Source organism: Galeopterus variegatus, unplaced genomic scaffold (genome assembly GCF_000696425.1).
Source record: "Galeopterus variegatus unplaced genomic scaffold, G_variegatus-3.0.2 Scaffold2824, whole genome shotgun sequence".
NCBI lineage: Eukaryota > Metazoa > Chordata > Mammalia > Dermoptera > Cynocephalidae > Galeopterus > Galeopterus variegatus.
The window spans coordinates 79,765-101,674 of NW_007728935.1; the positions used below are offsets into that span (position 1 = coordinate 79,765).

At 46.4% G+C, this 21,910-nt stretch overlaps 1 protein-coding gene across 2 annotated transcripts; it reads left to right on the forward strand.

Moving 5' to 3' along the window:
- Window positions 1–4: 4 nt before the first annotated feature.
- Window positions 5–19,887, forward strand: TSPAN33 (tetraspanin 33). Of its 2 annotated transcripts, none has more exons than XM_008583080.1 (8): window positions 5–244; window positions 12,979–13,036; window positions 13,693–13,820; window positions 14,150–14,224; window positions 15,281–15,376; window positions 17,593–17,721; window positions 18,125–18,286; window positions 18,499–19,887. In XM_008583080.1, the coding sequence occupies exons 1-8, from the start codon at window positions 143–145 to the stop codon at window positions 18,598–18,600; spliced, it is 852 nt and encodes a 283-aa protein (XP_008581302.1). In that variant the 5' UTR covers window positions 5–142; the 3' UTR covers window positions 18,601–19,887. The 2 variants fall into 2 exon arrangements, with proteins under 2 accessions (XP_008581302.1, XP_008581303.1); XM_008583081.1 differs by having other exon boundaries at window positions 13,696–13,820.
- The last annotated feature ends 2,023 nt before the right edge of the window (window positions 19,888–21,910 follow it).

The window sequence follows — 21,910 nt, forward strand, 5'->3', positions numbered from 1 at the left end:
CCTGGGGCGCCCCCCGCCGCGGCGCAGCTTCCCCGCTGCTAGGGCTCCCGCGGCGCTGCGGCTCATGCCCCCGGGCACGGAGCGCGCAGGTGGGCCGGCCGCCGCTGGGAGATAGGCCCCCGGGGACGACGGCGGCGGGACCATGGCGCGGAGACCCGGGGCGCCGGCCGCCTACGGGGAGGAGTTCTCCTTCGTCAACCCGCTAGTGAAATACCTGCTCTTCTTCTTCAACATGCTCTTCTGGGTGAGCCGTGGGGCCGTGGGGGCACCTGGGCTGCGGGATACCCCCGAGGGTGGAGTGGGCTGCCCGCGGCTGAGGAGGGGGCGTCCCGGGATGGCCGGTGCAAGGCGAGCGTGATGAGCAGCACTGCCTAGTTTTCTGGGGTGACGACCCTTTAGGGAAATTTATCCTGGGAAGGAACACCATAGTGGCGCCGTGTCTGGAGGGGGCGTTTGGGGACGGAGGTGATGCGAGGGTTCAGTAAAGACTTATGGGTATTCGCTGGGCATCAGATGAGGGTCTGCGTCAGGCCAAAACGATGGGTTTAGGGGAGAAGCGGGTTTTCCTGTTGGCCCAAGGCAGACCCACGGGCGCATTCATGACTGGGGGACTTTCGGGCCTGGGGGCTGGGACATTCAGACTCACGGGCACATTCATAACTGGGAGAAAAAAGAGGAAGGGAGGAAAAACCAAAACCTCTCCTCTCCCTAACCTCAGAGACGATGGGTTAAGGAGCTTCATCTCTTCCTTTTGCAGGCCTCCGCCCCACAAAGCCTGAGAAGAGACAGGAATGGCCTCCGGGTGTGGAGGTCCTTCTATCTCAGCTCTGCCCCAAACTTTGCCCCACCTGTCCCAGGGCCAGACTCCACCCTGGAGCCTGACAGCTTTTAGAGTCTTTAAATAGGACCTTGTGTTGGGCTGGAAGGCCAGGGGTCTTTTCAGAATCTTTTGCTTGGAGTGGAAAAGTGGGGAAAAGTATTGGTCTAGGGCTAGGGACACCTACATTCTCATACACGCTCTGCCATTAATGGCTGACTTGACTGACCTGGTCAAATATATTCATGTCTGCAGGCCTTAGATTCTTCCGCCATAAAAATCAAACCCAGTATGATCAGGGAGCGTAGAAATACTCTGCTGGAGCTGAGAATTCAGCCGGACAAGATCATGAAATGCTAGCTCGATCTTGTTTCTAGAGAGTCCCTCAGCTCCTCGGTGTTGAGAACACAGGCAGGTTTTCCCCCTTCTCCCCCATTTCTCTTCTGGTTCCTACCACAGCAGGACTGCTGCTCTGGGAGCACAGTGTCTTTGCCCACCTCAGCCTGAGACCTAAAGTTCAGACTTGCAGGAGGGTGGAGTTGTGAGTCTAAAATATGTTTCTAGGAGAGGGAGCAGACAGACATCTAAGCCTCTTGCTGGAAAGGTTTCACAGGGTCTGTGGTGTGAAGTGCAGACACAAAGTACAGAAGTGCTAGCCGGTTGTGACAAATGAGAGAAATCCCAGAAGGTGGTGATGACAGCTCACTCTCAGCCATCTTACTTCCGACAGAAATGAAGTTTGGGCTCCTATCAAACTCTCAGCTTTAGAACAACAACAACAACAAAATTTAGAAGACATCTTGTTCAGCGTCTGCGTTTTATATTTAAAATATAGAAAGCTAAAGCACAGAGATGTTAAATGTTTTATCCAAGGTCTAACAGCTGGTTAGCAGGTCTGGTGATTTTTGTACTGAACCACCTACCTCTAGGGAAAGTCCTTGGACCAGATGGCAACTGCTTTAGCGTGGGTATTCGCAGTATGAGTGGTTAACCAGTCAACCCGAGTTCTCATGGTCTAGGTTTTGCTTCAGCTGGAGGTTAGGGAGAAACAGAAGAAAATCCCTCACCACCATTCTGCCAGGGCTGGGGGATGTGCTAAGGGGAACTCCCCACCCAGGGGTGAGTACCAGTAAGGCATCCTACATGCTTACTGATTGTGCCAGGCCAGTGACATGCCCTCCTCAGAGGCAGCACTAGCATCCTAGGGCCCTCAGGTCCTCATTCTGGCTTCCTCTGTCAGCCAAGACTCTTGTCTCCTTTAGAGCCATTGGCAACTCACCCTTGTCTGTGTTCCCAGCAACAACAGCTGGGTGCATCTGTTACACTTGTGTTTGTGATTATTTTCTTAGACTTCCCCATCCCAACCCAACCCCCTTTTATCAGACAAATGAGTTTGGGAGGTCACAGCCAAAGAGAGAGTTTGTTTCCACAGACCCATTTACCTTGGTAAAAATGCTTCATTCAAGGTCATAGGACCTGGCTAGCCAATCTGGCACCACCCCAAATTAGAGTAGAGCCCCTTCTTGGCCCTACTTTAGAAACATAAAAAGTGAGAGGCTCTAGAAATAGCACACTGAAGGACAAGAGGCCCAGCTTCTTTCTGGCACCAACTTACTGTGTGACACTAAGCCAATGTATCTGTCTTTCTGTCCTTAATCTTTCTCCTCTAAAGGAGAACATTGTTCTGCCTCTGTGAACTATTTAAAGATGAATGAATCACTTTAGGGACTGTTTTCTTGCTTCAAGACCTGGGGCTAGATCTAAGGTTGAATCTCTCTGTGTCATGGTATCCCTGGGACATTGCCCTTCCTAGGGGACAGTACTTTTCAGGCGTTACTGACTTCTCCCCCAGAGCCACAGAGTTACATTCCACACAAGTGCAGCTAGAGATGAAGGGCTGCCTCCCCAGATCAGTGGGTCATCTCCCTTCAGGAACTGGTGCTATGTTTTCTTTTGTGCAAACTTCTACCATCCTAATCAAATTCTCCTCTTCTGCCCAGGAGGCACCCATGGATGGAGTGTTGGCCCACACCCTTTGCAGGCGGAGTGCATGTTCTGGCCAGCTGCTGGGGCTGCTGTGTTGAGATGGGGTTTGTGTCTGTGCCTGAGCATGTTAGGAAGGTGGCCAGCATTGTCTGGGCTCATACTCAGTGATAGTGACAGTGGCTGCCTCTGCTACTGTTCTAGGATCCCTGACTCTTGGGGCATTTGGAATCTGACTCAGAAAGCTGCTGGCTCCCTTGGCACCAGGACAGATTCCTCCTGTTCATGTTTCAACTCTCACTTCCCCTTTAGCCTGGGAGTTCTGATTTTCCCCCCAGAATCATGTTGCTGGGTGACTGGTTGTTGGGATCCCCTGGCCTGAGGTAGTTGCTCCAGGACCCTAGAAGTTGCATTTAAATCTTTTAGTTAAGAAGTAGCTGCCTTTCCTCACCTCCCTGAGTTGGACAACTCTGCAGAGTTAAGACATTGGGTGGTACATGCTTTATCAGGCTTGGGCACATGTTGTCAGAAATATTATCAGTGCTGCCCTCCTCCTTCCCTGATGTCCTTTTTCCCACTTGGGGCAGCAGTTGGTGTGGCTTTTGAGTCAAGCAGAACCAAGCTCAGACCTCCAGCGCCTGTGTCCCAGCCCAGGCTTCCTTGGCAGCCATGCCTCAGGGCTCCCATGGCACTTTGTGCATACTTTGGTTTTCACACTGCTTACCTATGCTGCAATTATGTTTATTTACCTGTCTCCCTCTATAGACTTCAGGTTCCTGAGGGTAGAGACTGTCTGTTCACCCCTGCATTCCCAGTGCCTGGCTGTGTTTGGCAGAAAGTGGGTATTTACTGAATGTTTGTTGAATGGATCCTGTGGCCTGGCACTCTTCCCTCAAGCCAGATCAGAAAAAATGGCAGCCATCCCCTCCAGCATCTCCCTCAGAGCCACACATAATTACTATCTACAGTGCTTGGATTTTTTCACTTCCACTGCAGCATATATGGACCCCCATCCAGGTCTTCCCTTGGCCAATCTAGGCCACTGGCTAGGCATGTTCTTCAGGAAGTCCACTCTCCTGTCTAAAACCACTGTAATGGAGTCCCCAGGGCACTCAAAATCACCCCAGACTACCTGCAGCACCATCTCTTGTAACCTGGCTCAGAAGCCATGAGGAGGTGAGCAGGCATCAAGCCTGGCGAAAACCCCTCCTGAGTGGCCCGGGCCCTTCCTGCCACCCAACCCTCATCCCCCACTTCCCCACCCCCACACTTCCAAATACACCAGGAGGCAGAGTCTACCTCCTCCTCCTTCTCCCCTCCCTTCTCTATAGACTAGGCTGGATTCAATGAGTGAAGTAGTCAGATTCTTTTTATAAAAGCAACAAAAAATCCGAAACACTGAAAATGGAGACAAGAACCATACAGTTTGCTGCACAGGTCACATGCATGCCTTCCTAACTCCCCTAGCCGCTTTGTTTGCCTTGTATCAAGTAGGAAACCATAAACTTCAAGCAACCTTTAAAAAGAATAAAAGAAAACAGATTGCCTGTCAGAGTCTTGGTAGCAGGCTATGGGTCCAACTGGCCACTCCAAAGCCGTGAGTTTGAATGTTTATACTGCTGTTTGCCCTTGTGGTCTTCCCTTCCTCCTTCATAACATTGGAAGGCCAAAACCAGCCATGGCCTGAGGAAGATGCTAAAAGATTGGCCCCAGACATGGGCAAGGAAAGAGCCCTGTGGACTCTTCCACTCCCGCAGGACAATACCATCCAATCCAGAGGGAGAAGTCCAAGAGCCAGTTTCATACAGATGGTTGCCACCTCAGAAACCCAGGAACAGCGGTGCTGGGGTGGCCACAGAAGGACCAACATGTGGAGATCCTGGGCAGTGAGAGAGAGGGCCCTGCTTTAGATCTAGCAGGCTGTGACTTCTTTGACTTCATCCAAAAATAAGTCTAGAAAGGACTGAGAAGACCAGAGTAGTAGTTCCTCCCGCCCTCCTTCCCTCTGTGCAGGAACAGGGTTTTGATTCCCACACAGGGAATCACTCTACCGTCAGCTGTATCCCACCATCACCTTCAGAAGAAGGGGAAGAGATTCTAAGGAGGAGGAGTGGATTCTGAGACAGTTTTACCCTCTTCTTACAGATTGGACTTTAGAATGTGGAGACAGACAAGGCTTCTTCTCAGAGGCTGCTCGGGCTGGTGGGCCCTGCATGGCGATGCTGTGCCTTCCCCTTTCAGGGCGCTGTTCCAGGGACTTCCCTCTGAGCCACCTCCTGGGCCCTGCTAGCACCCTGTCACCTCAGAGTGCTATCTTCCTTCCTCTGCCTGAGCCCCACCCATTTTGGAGATTACCAGCTGCTTCCCTAGAGAACTGCAGGCAGCCACTTCTCCCACCTCACATGATGGCCGGAGGAGAATGCACAGGATCCTGGGGTTGCTGTGAGGCAGAGATAGGAAGGCAGCCAAGGTCATAAGGCTTCAGGGACATTTGGACCTATTTCACAGTCCCACTTCAGCTGCCCACTAATTGAGTGAACTGGAGAAAGTTACCTGAATTCTCTGAACATCACTTCTGTAAACTGGAGATGCTAACACCCTCTTGGGGTTGTGGTCAGAATCAAATGAGATAGCTTTTATAAAATATTTAGCCCAGTGCCTGGTTCTTAGCACTCGACAAAAGTTAGCTACTACCACTATGGTTGGAAATAGCTCCTAGAGATCGCATGTTGGGGCTGGGCTTGGAGAGCCAGGATGAGCACTCCTCAAGGGGGAGGAAAGTAGATGAGGAGTGACTCTACATAAGGGCCAACCTTGACCTTGAAAGTGGATCCTTTGCTCTCATCCCCACTGTTAGCCAGGAGATGAGAATTAGTGATACCTTTATATCTCCTAGTTTACCGAGAAGTTTCATACACATCCTAGGAGCAGAGCCCCACTGTTGTCTCCGAGGGCCTTACCTAGGTGCACTCCTTGGGCTTGTCATACTGCCTTGGTCTTAAGGTGCAATCAGTGGAAATGGACATCAGGAGCTGATTTGCCTGTAATTATTGCATTGGGGCTTGAGAGCCAGGAGAGCAACCCTTGTTCAGGACCTCAGCTTTCCTCTCTTAATGCTGACAGCCCTGAAGTAGAATCCTAGGGGATAGGATAAGAGCTTTGCCTCACAAACACCAAATTATGGCTATATTTTCCTAATTTGCAAGAAAAAAGTCACATAATGAAGAGAATTTTCTCTAGTTTTTATTTTCTCCCATGAACGTTAAGTGCCTGTGGCTACTTATCTGCCAGCAAGAGCTTGCGAAAGGTAAAGAGAAGAGGACAGATAGCAAGCAAATATTATGGAAAACTAGGAAACAATTTATTTAGAGTATTGCCTGGATTGTTTTATGAAATGCAGAGACATGTGTCTAACAGCCACATCATCTGTTAGTAAAATTTTCCCTTATTTCTATAATAGAAATTAATATGTTGTGCTTCCTCACATGATACAATGAGGACACAATAGTATCTGTGTAATATTCCTGTCAAAATATGTAGTCTGAAGCTAATTGTGAGGAAACAGAGAAAATCCAAATTGAAGGATGTTCTACAAAACAGTTGGTCAGGACTTATCAAAAATGTCAGTGTCAAAAAAAAGAAAATGTGAGAACAAGTGTTGGTGAGGATGTGAAGAAATCAGAACCATCACATGTTGCTGGTGGGAATGTAAAATGGTGCAGGAAAACTGTTTTGGCATTCCTCAAAAAATTAAACATAGAGTTACCATATGACCTGGCAATTTTACTCCTAGGTATACCTGAGAGAATTGAAAACAGGTATTAAAACAAAAACTTGTACACAGATGTTCACAGTGGCACTAGTCACAATAACCAAAAGGTGGAAACATTACCAGCCAGCCACCAAAACAAAACAAAACGAAACAAAAAGGTAGGAACAACCTAAATGTTCATCAGTGGATGAATGGATAAATAAATTGTGTTATATCCATACAATGGAATATTATTTAGCCATAAAAAGAAATGAAGTACTGACACATGCTACAACATGGATGAACCTTGAAAACATATGATAAAAAAAAGCAAAAAAAAAGAAAACATATGCTAAGTGAAAGAAGCCAGACACAAAAGGCCACATATTGTATGACTCCATTTATAGGAAATGTCAAGAATAGGCAAACCCATAGTGATGGAAAGCAAATTTATGGTTACCAAGGGCTGGGGGAGGGCAGAGGGGTGGAGGCAATGGGGGGTGACTGTTTAATGTGTACAGGGTATCCATTTGGGAGATGAAAAAGCTCTGGAACCTGATAGTGGTGATGTTTGCATAGCAATGTGAATGTACTTAAGGCCACTGAACTGTATACTTTTAGATGGTTAAAATGGTCAATTTTGTGTTATTTGTTTTAAAAAGTCAGTGTCTTGAAAGACCAAAAACAAAGGAAGAAAAAGAGAAAAGAACAAAAGCTGGGAGACTGTTCCAGGCTAACGGAGACTTAATTGACTAAATGTAATCAATGCATGATCCTTGATGGATCCTGGATCAGAAAAAAGAAAAAAAAAAAAAAAAAGCTACAAAGGACATTATAGGAATAATTGGGGAAAGTTAGATATGAACTGTAAATTAGATAGCTGTAATAGTATATTAAAGTTAAGAGAAAAGAATATGTCAAAATCTATAGTGTATACCAACAGAGCACTGTGGCTTCCCGGTGCTGTGTCACCTGAACCGTTTTAAGATCCACTGCCTTAGGCCCCAGTTTAAGAAAATCTGATATTAAAAGTTGTAGATTTAGGGCCGGCCCGTAGCTCACTCGGGAGAGTGTGGTGCTGATAACACCAAGGCCCCGGGTTCGGATCCCATATAGGGATGGCCGGTTTGCTCACTGGCTGAGCGTGGTGCTGACAACACCAAGCCAAGGGTTAAGATCCCCTTACTGGCCATCTTTAAAAAAAAGTTGTAGATTTAGGGCCGGCCCGTAGCTCACTCGGGAGAGTGTGGTGCTGATAACACCAAGGCCCCGGGTTCGGATCCCATATAGGGATGGCCGGTTTGCTCACTGGCTGAGCGTGGTGCTGACAACACCAAGTCAAGGGTTAAGATCCCCTTACTGGCCATCTTTAAAAAAAAGTTGTAGATTTACAAAACTAACAAATTGGGGTGGCTTTTTTTTCATAGACTTTATTTTTTAGAAGTTTTAGTTTTACAGAAAAATTGAGAGGATAGTACAGAGAGTTCCCATATACCCCACACTCATTTTACGTTGTTATTAACATCTTTCATTAGTATGATACATTTGTTACAATTAATGGCATTGTCTTTGTGGTCATTATTTAGATTTCCTTAGTTTTCATTTAATGTCCTTTTTCTGTTCCAGGATCCCATCCAGGATACTACATTACATTTAGTTGTTGTGTCTCCTTAGGATTATTTTGGCTGTGACAGTTTCCCAGACTTTTTCTTATTTTTGATGACCTTGAGAGTTCTGAGAAGGGCTGGTCAGATATTTTGTAGAATGTCCCTTCATTGGAATTTGCTTGATGTTTTTCTTATGGTTATTGTGGTTATGGGTTTTGGTAAAGAGGTAAAGTGCTTTTTTCATCACATCATATCATACACCAGTGATTTATCATTATCATTGTTGATGTTGGTCTTGATCCCCTGGCTGAGGTCGTGTTTGTCAGATTCTCCACTGTGTAGTCAGTCATTTCACCCCTTTTCCATACTGTGCTTTTTGGAAGAAAGTCACTATGCTCAGTCCACACTTAAGGAGTAAGGAGTTATAGTTATCTACAAAAGTTATTTGGAATTCCTCTGCATGGGAGATTTGTCTCTTCTCTCCCATTTATGTATTAAGTCATTTGTTTATATCAGCATGGACTCACCAATATGTATTTTATACTTTGGGTAATAATTTAATACTTCTTTATTTATTTCAGTGCTCAAATTTTTCCAGTTTTAGCCATTAGGAGCTCTTTCAGTTGGCTCATGTGTCCCTTTGACATACCCACATTGATGTGGGTATTAATGTGGGCATTTTGTTTTTGTTTGTTTTTGAGCACTTCCTTACTTTCTGGCAATATAAGATGCTCCAGGCTCATCTTGTGTATTTCCTGCCCCATCCCAGAATCAGACATTTCTGCAAGGAGCTCAGGGGATAGCTATTTCATTACAAGGTGATTATTCACTTTACATAAGGATAAAGGTACTGGAGAGTGCAAATTATTTTATGTAATTTGACTGACAACTTTTCAGGAATATTTTGCTAAAAGCTAGACTCAGCTTTTTAAAAAATTGTATCTAGCTTTTAAAAGTCCCATGGCCCACTCAGGAGAGTGCGGTGCTGATAACACCAAGGCCATGGGTTCGGATCCTATATAGGGATGGCCGGTTAGCTCACTGGCTGAGCGTGGTGCTGACAACACCAAGCCAAGGGTTAAGATCCCCTTACCGGTCATCTTTAAAAAAAAAAAAAAAAAAAGTTCCCAGCCAGGCTTCATTCCAGCCAGAATGTAAAAAGTCATTCTGAGAGGAGAAATGTCTTTATCTCCATCTTCATCATGAAAGGAGGTCATTGGTGATATTGTGGGGTGTTATAATGACTTTGCAGCAAAGACTGATATAGTGGAAAGAGTACCAGAATGAGATTGGAAAATTGGGTGTAGTCCAGATGTTGCCCCTGCACCTATATGCACTTGGTCAAGTGTCACTTCTCTTTTGACCTGATTTATAAAAAGAGGTGAGTTGAGTGACTGAGCCCATTTCTAAAGTTCTGTTCAGCTTTAAAATATAATGGCACTAACTTTGGAATGGCAGTAACTTTGAGCAATAATACGGTAGGAAGGAGGGCAGGAATGGAAGTGTGCAAGGTCAAGCTGTGAAATGCAGAATTTGAGAACTCAGGGGAGAGGCATCATTAATGATCATATTAAATATTAATAATAATATTAAAGTTTTAATCTTGATTTTAATGTAGTCTGCATCTGCTGCTCTAAATTCTTGGCTGATTGTGCTTTAGGCTTGTAGATTCTAAAACTTGACTGCACATTGGAATCACATACAGCACATTCAGAAAGACTGTTGCCTGGGTCCGAATACTTGGTTTGGGGTGCCTAGGCATTAGGAATTGTTTAAGCCTCTCCCTCACCTTCAACCCCCAGGTGAATCTAATGGAAGCTAGGGTTGAGAACCACAGCCTCAGGCTATAAATGTTCTTGTCCCTCCCCATATCATAAATAGATTATAGGTCCTCAGAGTATTTTGTACATAACAGCTGATGGATTGGATAGTGTGTTAGTCCATTTTTGTTGCTTATAACAAAATACTTGGAACTGGGTAATTTCTAAGAAAATGAAATTTATTGCTTACAGTTTCTGAGGCTGGGAAGTCCAAAGTCCATCTGGTGGTGGCAACAGTGACCCAGGGGTCTCACATTGCAAGGTGGTGGAAGCAGAGAGAAAGAGAGACAGACTCTCTCTTCTTTTAAAGCCCTCAGAACTGTGCCCCAACCACCATTTTTAATCCATTCACTACTGCATGGTCCTACAATCCTATTACCTCTTCAAGGCCCCACTTTTCAATTACCATAGTAGGATTTCCCACCCTCTTAACAGTCACAGTGGGGGCTAAGTTTCTAATACATAAAAATTGGGGGACACAATTCAATTCAAGGAGTTTTGGTGGAACATAATTCAATCCACTACAGATAGTGTATTAGTTTCCTATTGCTGCTATAACATATAACCACAAACTTAATGGCTTAAAACAATACAAATTTATTTTCTTACATTTTTGGAAATCAGAAGTCCGAAACAGTTCTCACTGGGCTAAAATCAAAGTGTCAGCAGTGCTGTGTTCCTTCTGGGGGCTCTAGGGGAAAATCATTTCCTTGCCTGCTCCAGCTGTTAGAGGCTGCTGGCGTTCCTTGGATCATGGCACTGTATCACTCCAACCTCTGCCTCCATTGTCATAGCTCCTTCTCTGACCCTGATCCTCTTGACTCCCTCGTATAAGGTCTCTTGTGTTTATATTGGGCCCTGATGGATAATCTTCTCATCTCAAAATCCTTGATGACATTTGCCAAGGTCCTTTGGCCATGTAAGGTAACACATTCACAGGTTCCAGGAATTAGGACATGGACATCTTTGAGGGGACATTATTCTACCTACCAAAGATAGAGACAGAGCAACTGCTGTAATTACAGGCCCATAAATAGAATTAAGCTACCCTGTGATATGTCGCATCTCTTTACTTTGCCTTTCTTGTTTTAGCTGTGTTAGGATTTAATCAGAGACCATCTTTGTGGCAAGTTATATATCCTAGTGAAAAATTAGCATGTGAAAAAACAGTGAGGAGCCTGGGAGCAACAGAAATAAAGAACAGATACATATTTTTAAATGATTCAGTAAAATGATATTCAGAATTGTATTTGGCTGTGGTGAGTTTTAAAGGGCAGACAGAGATGCTTACTCGCTCTGGTGGAGGGCTGGCCTCCAGGCCTTGGGGTCACCAGCATATCTGCCTGTTCCCCAAGCCTGGTTGTGTTGTGGGACAAGAAGCCAGCTGGCACCTCCAGGCCCACATGCAGCCCTGCAAGCAGCTCCCTTTCTCCTGGACAAGGAGTATGAAGGCCAGCAGATAATCCATTGGGCCCTGAGTCAGAGGCAAGGTCAAATGATGGAGGGCAAGGTGGGAGGCTGTTTATACAGGCAGAGAAAGGTCCTGAAAGACATGGTTTTAGATAAACATTTCCCATCTACTGCCGAACGCACCTGCCCTGCCCTGTCAAATGGCAGAGGACCGTCATAAAGGAGCCCACAAGGAATAATGTCTTTCTACTGAGGGACTAGTTTGAACCTGTTACCTGTTCTAGGGGCCCAGCTCCCATCTCCCACCAAAGCCCCAAGGTGGTCTTTCCAGCTGGTTTCTGTCTTGCAGGACAGTGGAGTCTAGCCAGCCATTTCCTTCCCCACTGAACTGGTCAAGGCCCTGCTGCTGAGAACTCTCTCCTGTCAGAGCTTGGCCCCATCCATTGCCATGGCAACAGCCAGCTGCTGCTTAGCACCAGCCTGGAGACTGGGCATGAAGAAAGGGTAGCTGAGGGAGGTGACTCAGGGGCTGCCCTGCACTCCTGGAGGCCTGGGGGTACAGAGAAAGCCCCTTTGGGAACTCCTAGTAGTCTCTGATAGATTTGTTCTCTCAGGGAGAACCCACAAAATTTGAAAGGTCTAAACTCCTCTATTCTTCCACACTGGAATCAGTTTATAAAGGTAAAAAAAAGGTTTCTTTCTTTTTTTAAAAAAAAGATGACCGGAAAGGGGATCTGAACCCATGGCCTTGGTGTTATCAGCACCAAACTCTCCCAAGTGAGCCACGGGCCGGCCCTAAGAAAGGTTTCTTTGACAAGGCACTTCCAGTACTTACACACATGTGCTCATGTGCACACACTTTCGCATTGGTGTGCACTTTTCTTTGTTCTAGATACCATATTGACCTCCAGGAGGGTTAGAGAGCTGGGAGTATCCATCTACCCAGGCCTGCTTAAGCCATAAGATCTGATGGTTTGATGTAGATGGATTAGAATTCACTTATAACACCAAGGTCTAGGATTTGATCCGTGTACTGACCAGACACTGCAAAAAAAAAAAAAATCAGAACTTCACAGTTTCTATGTGACCCTGAGCAAGTTAATTTTTTTTTTTTTTTAAGATAACCAGTAAGGGGATCTTAACCCTTGACTTGGTGGTGTTAACACCACACTCTCCCAAGTGAGCTAACCAGCCATCCCTATATAAGGATCCAAACCCATGCGTGGCCTTGGTGTTATCAGCACCACACTCTCCCAGGTGAGCCACTGGCCTGCCCCTTGAGCAAGTTAACTATTAACAATGATAGATAATATTTATTGTCAGGCATTGTGTTAAATGCTTTCCAGCATATTTTATTTAATTCTCACAGTAATTTTATTAGATGTAGTTGTTTGTTCTTAATTTCCATCTTTAGATACAGAAACTGAGACTCAGAAATTTGTCCCACATAGGCCCAGTTTTGACCTGCTCCAAAGCCTATATTCTTAATCACTTAATCCTCCCCCTTCTGCTCTCCTAGAAGGTTACTCATGGTGTTCAGGGCTCTCTAGTTTCTAAAATCTCAGTCAGGCTCATTCCCCGTCTCCACAGGTGATTTCCATGGTGATGGTGGCTGTGGGAGTCTACGCTCGGCTGATGAAGCACGCAGGTGAGCTATAGGGCTCCCTCCACTCCCAGGATTCTTGTCCCGCTCCTTCCTCCTCTACCTCCTTCAACCCTGGCCCTCTGGCATGCCTTCCTGCATAGGCTATGGAGCTAAAGGAGGCAAATGGTCTTAGTGGTCTACTTAGTGGTCTCCTCCAAGGTGTCAGACCACCCAGGCCTGTTCACCTTGATTTCCCTGATCCCCCACAAGTCTTCCAAGATATACGTACATTTTAGGCTTGCAAAGTGTCTGGGAAGGAAGGGCAGCCTCTGGGAGCAGAGAGTAATCATGGGCTTTAGCTCCTCCCTCGCTCTGTCCTGGAGTAACTCAACCTCCATTCCTATTCCACTGCACAAAATCTCCAGGAAACAGAATCTGCAAAGCTAGTGAGCCTAATGCCATTCTAATTCTTTTCTGGAGCAAAAGCAGCCCCTCCTCTCAAGCCCAGGAATAAAGACTTTTACTTTGTTAGTTCCTCAAATTAAATGCCACAACTCCTTCTGGGCCCTTTTTGTTCTCCCCTTTGGCGGGGGGTGGGTACTGCTTCCCCATAAACTTCACCCACCCGTACTGGAGATTCCCCCACCAGGGGAAGGAGAACAGTTTGGGTGGCCCTCAGTGGGCACCAGCGTCAAACTGACAAATGTCCCCTCCCCCAGAAGCAGCCTTGGCCTGCCTGGCAGTGGATCCTGCCATCCTACTGATCGTGGTGGGTGTGCTCATGTTCCTGCTCACCTTCTGTGGCTGTATTGGATCCCTGCGTGAAAATATCTGCCTCCTGCAGACAGTGAGTGGTCAAGGACCCCACCAGAAAGACCCTGGCCCCTCCTTCTTGAGCCTTAGTTTCCTGATGCTATTCCTGCAACCTCTCAGTTTCCTCTGTCCCACTGTACCCTCAAGGCCTGTGCTGTTCACTCCTCACTGTAGAGCTCAGCTCCAGGTGAGCCAGCACAGGGTGACACCCCTGGACAGTATCCCAGAGGAAACTGGCTTTCTCATGTGTGGGACACCTGAGAAAAGTACCTGGTGGCCCCCCAGTATACTCCATGGCCCTGGGAGGGGACCACTTCCCAGAGTGATAACAGACTGTCTCCTTTTCCTGCCTGCTTCCTGCAGTTCTCCCTATGCCTCACCATCGTGTTCCTGCTACAGCTGGCCGCTGGGATCCTGGGATTTGTCTTCTCAGACAAGGTAAAGTTGGGAGCCAAGAGGCCTCCTCAGGTATGAACCAGAGGAAGGATGGGAAAGTTCTTGCCCGTGTTTAGCCTGATTAATTAACCACAGCAATCCTTCCCCTGAGAAACATCAGCCTTTGAAAGGTTCTCCTTAGGGATGAATGAATGGCCTTTAAAGTTACCATATTTAAAGCGAATTTCAAGCTTGTAAGATGTTTTCCTCTGACAGTCTGAGAAGCCAACAGGTAAGTAAATTTTATGAATACAAAGTTAAAATAATCTGCAAACTTTAATGGCAAATGACAGTAAAACTCAGTGATCAAGTGGAACACAGATAACATGAAGAGACTCTTATTTTAAAAATTGTTTATTGAGATAAACAGAGGGAAGGAAGAGGGGAAAGAAAACAAGATTTTGAATAGTGCTTATTACCCTATCTGGAAGTGGTCTGCCATTCAGTGACAATCTTTTTAATTAAGAACCAGAATTCCTTTCCAAAAGGTCAAATGATTGCTGGGGGGCAGAGTATAGGATTGTGAAAGAAAACTTTGAGAAAAGCAGTAGAGCAGGAAGGAAAAGACCATGGTAGAAAATTATGAGATCGAGAGCTGCTGAATTAATTCAGAATTTCCTAGTCGTCTGGCTTAGTAAAATTCTAAAATGATGTAGATCTGTTTTGAGTCTAAAGAAGTGCATTCTCTTGTGTCCACTAGAGGGCAGTGCCTCAGCTTAGTAAGCCCCTTTCTTTAAAAAAAAAAAAAAAAAAGTTTCTTTATTTTGCATCAATCAACAAGTGTTTTGTGGTATTAGTATTCAGGGGTAGATAAACATTGGATTACCTTGAAATGTGGCTCTGGGAAGTAGCAACAGAAGGTCCAGCATTTTTCCTGCCCATTGGTACCTGAGGGCCCAAGAATGGCTTTGGAATTGGCCATCTTCTATAATTAGAACTTGGTTCTGATTTTAAGGCTGACTCAAATAAAGAATGATCCCTGCCTACTGCGACTTCTGCAGGGAGGAGCAAGTTAGGTGCTAGTCCTGTGTCCTGATTCCCTATCCATGTCTCTGGCAGGCTCGGGGGAAAGTGAGTGAGATCATCAACAATGCCATTGTGCACTACCGGGATGACTTGGATCTGCAGAACCTCATTGATTTTGGCCAGAAGAAGGTATGGGCTTAGTGTGGTGGCATCAGCTAGGGGTCTGGGGAGCTGTGGATAAAAGTTAATGTCATCCCAAGAGATGCCTCACCCTCTAGGCCTGTGGGCCTCTTCACTACCTTACAGGTAATGGATTCTGGGAAGGGGTCTGGCAAAAACCATACTTAGAGTACTTGAAAAGTACTTTTAAGGACACCAAATGGTATATATAGTTGTATTTGTCCATTTTCTGTTATTTATAACAGAATACCTGAAACTGGGTAATTAATAAACAATTTATTTCTTACAGTTTTGGAGGCTGGGAAGTCCAGGATCTAGGGGGCATCTGATGAGGGCCTTCTTGGTGGGAACTTTCTGCAGAGTCCTAAGGCTATGCAGGGTATCACATGGTGAGGAGGGGGAAGAGCATTTCCACATTTTTTCCTTTCCTTATAAAGCCCCCAGTCTACTCCCTGATAACTCACTAACCCATTAATCCATTCATGAGGGCATAGTCTTCACGATCCAATCACCTCTTAAAGGCCCCACCTTTCAAATACTATATTAAGGATTGTTTCAACATGAGCTTTGGAGGGGAAAAACATTCAAGCCATAGCAATAGTAATCTACCATTTGTGTAAAGAAAAGAGGGAGGAAAGAATATATATTCATATTTGCAAAAGGAATCTGGAGGGGCCGGCCTGGTGGCGCACTGGAGAGTGCGCCCTTGCCCCGTCGAGGGTTCGGATCCCATGTGGAGACCGGTTCCCGCTCACTGGCTGAGCGCGGTGCGGGTGCAACACTGAGGGTTGCGATCCCATTGCATACTATATTAAGGATTGTTTCAACATGAGCTTTGGAGGGGAAAAACATTCAAGCCATAGCAATAGTAATCTACCATTTGTGTAAAGAAAAGAGGGAGGAAAGAATATATATTCATATTTGCAAAAGGAATCTGGAGGGGCCGGCCTGGTGGCGCACTGGAGAGTGCGCCCTTGCCCCGTCGAGGGTTCGGATCCCATGTGGAGACCGGTTCCCGCTCACTGGCTGAGCGCGGTGCGGGCGCAACACCGAGGGTTGTGATCCTGTTGCCGGTCAGTAAAAAAAGACAAAAAGGAAAAAAAAAAAAAAAAGGAATCTGGAAAGATATGTAGGAAACCTTTTTAAGTGGTTACTTATAAAGGGTTGAGGAACTGGGCAGATTTTTGAATATTACCTATTCAAAAGTTACATTTTAAAAATTGTCAAAATACATGACATAACGTTTACCGTTTTTAATTGTACAGATCTGTGGCATTAAGTATATTCACATTGTTGTGCAACCATCACATCATTCATCTCCAGAACTTTTTCATCTTCCCCAACTGAACTTCTGTACTCATTAAACACTGACTCCCCATTTCCTTCTCCCCTTGGCAACCACAATTCTACTTTCAGTCTCTGTGAATCTGACTACTCTGGGTAACTCATACAAGTAGAATCTATAGTATTTGTCTTTTTCTGACTGGTTTATGTCATTTATCATGTCTTCAAGATTCACCCATTTTGTAGCATGTCAGAATTAACTTCCTTTTTAAGGCTAAATAATATTCATTGTATGTATATACCACATTTTGTTTATCCATTCCTCCATCCGTGGACACTCAGGTTATTTCCACCTCTTGGCTATTGTGAGTAATACTGCTATAAATCAAATTTATTTAAATTTTAAATGAAAGTATTTTGAGACTAGTGCTGAGTTCCCCTTCCCCTGCTGCAACAGACACTTGACTTTGGTATCTAATTTGCTTTCATGGAGTAATTATGGACCCACAGTACTGAAGATTCCCCCTTCTGTGTTTTCTCTGTCTTAAGACAGAGATTTTAAGCACTGATCTTTAATTATTTCAGCCAGTATTTTTGAAAACCTCCTTTTGCCAGACTCTATGCTGTGCAGGACTACAAAGCCAGAAACTTCTCACAGGGTGCTTATAGTTGAATGTGTAAAACAAAATATATATACAACTGTAATACTGAGCACTGTGGTAAGTTATAACAAGATATATGAAGTAATAGAAATTAAGAGAAAATTTCTTCAAGTGAAAACAGCTGGGAAGCTTGAGCTCAAGTTTCAAGACTGTGTTTAAACACAACATGAAGTTACAAGTGGAGCTCACCATAGACTTTTGGCTACTCTGAGAATCCCCCTGGTCACCTCAGTGTGAGGAGTGGGTGATTCTTAAAGTCTGTGGCGGACTTTGTTGCAGTTCAGCTGCTGTGGAGGGATTTCTTACAAGGACTGGTCCCAGAACATGTACTTCAACTGCTCAGAAGACAACCCCAGCCGTGAGCGCTGCTCTGTGCCTTACTCCTGTTGCGTGCCTACCCCCGACCAGGTGAGCAAACATCCCACCTCACTTCCTCCTGGGAAGTGATCTGAGTTTCTTTCTGATTAAAGCAGCTGCTATTGGGAATCTCCATTTCCTAGATTAACCAATCAGTTTTGTAGGACAGCTGTCAGATGTTTTTCTTCACCCCAGTCTGACGGTTCTGTTAACTTTTCCCTCCTGTAATCCACATGGGGGGTTCAGAAAGGGCAGATTTAAAGCAAGGAGAACTGGACCCAGGCCTGTCTCAGAGAAACGGAGTCAGCATTTAGCAATTTCCAACCCAGCATCCTCCACATATATTCTATAACAATTTAAGAGTTTAGGAAGGGTGGGAAGCCCATCAGTTAGGGCCCAAAATAAAAAGTTATTGGAATGGGAGTCCCACTTGGTTTTTCAATTCTCTCCCCAGGCAGTGATCAACACTATGTGTGGCCAAGGTATGCAGGCCCTTGACTACTTGGAGGCTAGTAAAGTTATCTACACCAATGGCTGTATTGACAAGTTGGTCAACTGGATACACAGCAACCTATTCTTACTTGGTGGTGTGGCTCTGGGCCTGGCCATCCCCCAGGTAATGTACCCTGTAAGATCTGTGGGTCCCACAAACTCTGCAAAGACTCCTTTGTTTGGGGGAGGGCACTTGGGGATCAGCTGGGGTGTCAAGCACTGACATTGCTGAGGGGCAGGGGAAGGCATAGTGCTGCCCACACTGGGAAGATTGAATTTGGGAAAACAAGTACATCACTAATTGCTGAGGGCCCAATTCCTTCTTGCCTTTCTCAGTTGGTGGGAATCCTTCTGTCCCAGATCCTGGTGAATCAGATCAAAGATCAGATCAAGCTACAGCTGTACAACCAGCAGCACCGGGCTGACCCATGGTACTGAGAATCCATCCTGTACCTCCTCACCATGGCGACAGGCAAGCCTCATCGACCAACAGCAGCGGGTGCTGAGAACAGCACCAAATGGAGATTTGGACTCCAGGCCCCCAGGGACAGCCCAGTGGAAAGAAGGAAACTCCAGATGGGCAGAAGGCAGGGTGTACAGGTGGCTTAAGTCTCAGAAGGATGTGCCTCCTCTCCCCCATCCTAGCCCTCAGCATTGTTTGAGGGTTATTTTGTATTGTTTCTAACCTTAAGCATTTGGGTTTTTGTTTTCTTAAGTTTCATTTGGGCAGAGGTAAACATCAGTTTATTATCAGAGGAAACAGCAGTTGCACAGAGAATTGTGGGGATTCTAGCTGGTGCTTTTTCACCGAGGCACTACAACCAGCAGCTGTATTAGGGCTGTTACTGAGCTTGGTGGACATACTTAGACTGACTGTTGCCAGCAAGACCTGGCTGTAGAAAGTAGACACCAGCAGCCCTGCCTGGAGTCCAATTGGCATGATACCAGCTCCAGAAGGGAAGGGAGTGGAGCATGCAGGGGGGCAGTGAGCTTGGGGGTCGGCTGGGGACAGCTGTATGTACTGGGTAGGAGTGGAAGGGGATATGTTTACCGAATGCCTGCCCTCCCTCTTAGGTAGTCAGAGTGAGCTACATCCTGCCCCTCCCTCATTTCCATGGAAACATGGCAGCAAGGGCAAGGGGTACAACAGCAGCCAAATTCACCCCCACCCCACCCTTTCGAAAGAAGTTTGGAACCAAGTTCTCTATACTCTGCAGTCGGCAGAGGTGGGGCTGAGCAATACATGCCCTTGAATTCCAACCCGTCCGGTCCTCCCTCTCCAGCAGGAGGGGTTTTCTTTAACTTGGCAGTGTGCAGAGGAGGAGTGGGAACACCCTCACCCTGATACCCCTGCACCAGAGCTCAGTATTTCTACAGCGCAAGAAGTGGGAATCTTGCTGGGAGAGCCAGAAGTGGCAGTAAAAGTTTGTTGACCTGGGCTAACTAAGCTGGACTCCATGAATTTTCCATTCTGGCAACTACAAGGGGAGGTGGGCCCTACCTCCAGGAGGGGACTGGACACTCCCCTAAACGCCACCGTACCTCCTTGACCCCACTGTACCTCCCTTCTCGACCTCCACCGAAGGTACTACCACCCTCCCATAACCCCACCCTCTCAGGTCTAAATTAGGTCGAAAGGTACCCACTTCCGATCTGGGAGCTGAATAATTTCATCCCCAAACCTGATGTTAATATTGTTTTCGAATTAAAGTGTATTAAAATTAAGTTGCCACCCAAAATTTAGGATGGGAGTAAGGAAGGAAAGATACGAGCACGCTCCACTGGGGTAAGGAGTGGAATGAGGAGGAAGGGCATCTCTTCACCCCCCCCCCGTCTGCCCTCGAGCCCCTCCCCCATCCTTATCTGGGGGAGCTGGGTACCGCAGCCCCACCGGCTTTAGGGAGGACGCAGAAAAAACTTGGAGCGGCGTGCGGGCTTCCTCGCGCACGGAGGCGCGTGCGGCTGGGGAGGTGCGCCCGGGGCGGGGCCGCTCCGCTCCGTCTGCTGTACGGCCAAGGCGGCCCATCCTTATCTGGGGGAGCTGGGTACCGCAGCCCCACCGGCTTTAGGGAGGACGCAGAAAAAACTTGGAGCGGCGTGCGGGCTTCCTCGCGCACGGAGGCGCGTGCGGCTGGGGAGGTGCGCCCGGGGCGGGGCCGCTCCGCTCCGTGGGTGGTCCCGCCCCACGCCGAGGAGCTGGGTGCTGTGGAGCTCGCTACCGCGTGAGGGTCCCGTGAAGCCTCACCGCCCCCCGCTGCCTGGGGGCTCAGACTACCGGGCTTGACCTGGCCAGAGAAACTCTCGAGAGAACCCCTAAGAGCTGGGGAGACAGTCGCAATTTCGCCTCCTGCCCCCAGTGTCTCCTAAGCGAGCCTTCTGCTCCTGGGAGGGCACCTTTCCAGCAGCCGCCTGGGGTCCCGGCCAATGTTGAGCTCCCAGCGAGTAACAAAACGGAAAGAAAAAATAAAGTCATCACAAAACAAAAAGTAAGGGCCTTTTATTCTGGGAGAGGAGTAAAACGCGCTTTCTTGGAACATGCCCTTCTTTGTTTAGTGCCAGAGACGTGCATTTTATACTTTTCCTAATTTTAGTGACGTGAACCCAGAAGTCTATGTCTTTCTTGGGTTAGGGATTGGGGGTGATCCTCCTCCTCCCCGGTTCAGCGACGTTGAAGAGCTCACCCAGCAGTGGGCTCCCGTTTGGGGCCTCTTGGAGGAAGAGCTCAGGAATGTAGTCCTCAGAACTGGAATTCAAATCCAGATTTCTTTTTTCTCTTTTTCTTTCTTTTCGTTTTCGTTTTTGTTTTGTTTTGTTTTGTTTTGGCTACCAGCCCATATAGGGATCAAACCCTGGACCTTGGTGCACGTTTTAACCAACTGAGCTAACCGTTCAGCCCAATTCTGTATTTCTTAAACTCCAAACTACACATTTACCAGGATAGGTACTATCTCTGTATATAGCCTTCTAAAGGGTCCGGAATTTTCTGCCCATGTCCCAGACTTTAAAGTTCACTAAGCAGATGTTCAGAAACTTGTAGTGCAGTTCAGTGTTTCTAGCTAGATTCCAGTTTGTCAGTATCTCTGGTTCTCGGTCTCTCTCTAGCTTTCTCTCTTTTTGGCCTGATACTAAGGGAGAAAAATGCCCCAATTTTTAAAATGTTTCTCATTATTTCATGTTTCGATTGGATTTGCTTCCTGAATTTATACCTATTTCTAGTAACCCTAGTCCCAAGCATGTGGGATTAAGACCAATACCTCATTAAATCTAGGCCCCAAAGGGGAGTAAATGAAGGAGATTCTTGGGGTCAGTAGAAATCAGGCTGAGTGGGCAGAGGTGGAGGGAAAAGGCCTGCAGGACATTGAAAACCTGGCTGGGTGGCATGGCAAGAAAGGTACCACTAGGTTCTGTGAACCTCAAACCCTGCAATTATACAAGGGCATTGTCCAGGAGAGCAGATTTTGCATAATGTTCAATGAAATTCTGATTCCCTCTGTATTCATTTTTTTATTGCTGCTGTCACCAATCACCACAAATTTGGTAGCTTAAAACAATACAAATTTACCATTCTGGAAGTCAGAAGTTCAAAATGGGTCTCACTGAGCTAAAATCAAGGTGTAAGCAGGACTGCATTCCTTCTGGGGGATCTCAGGGAGAATCCATTTTTCCAGCTTCCAGAGGCCACCTGCACTCCCTGGCATGGTACCTTACTTCAACTTCACACCACTCCAACTTCATGACATCTCCTTTT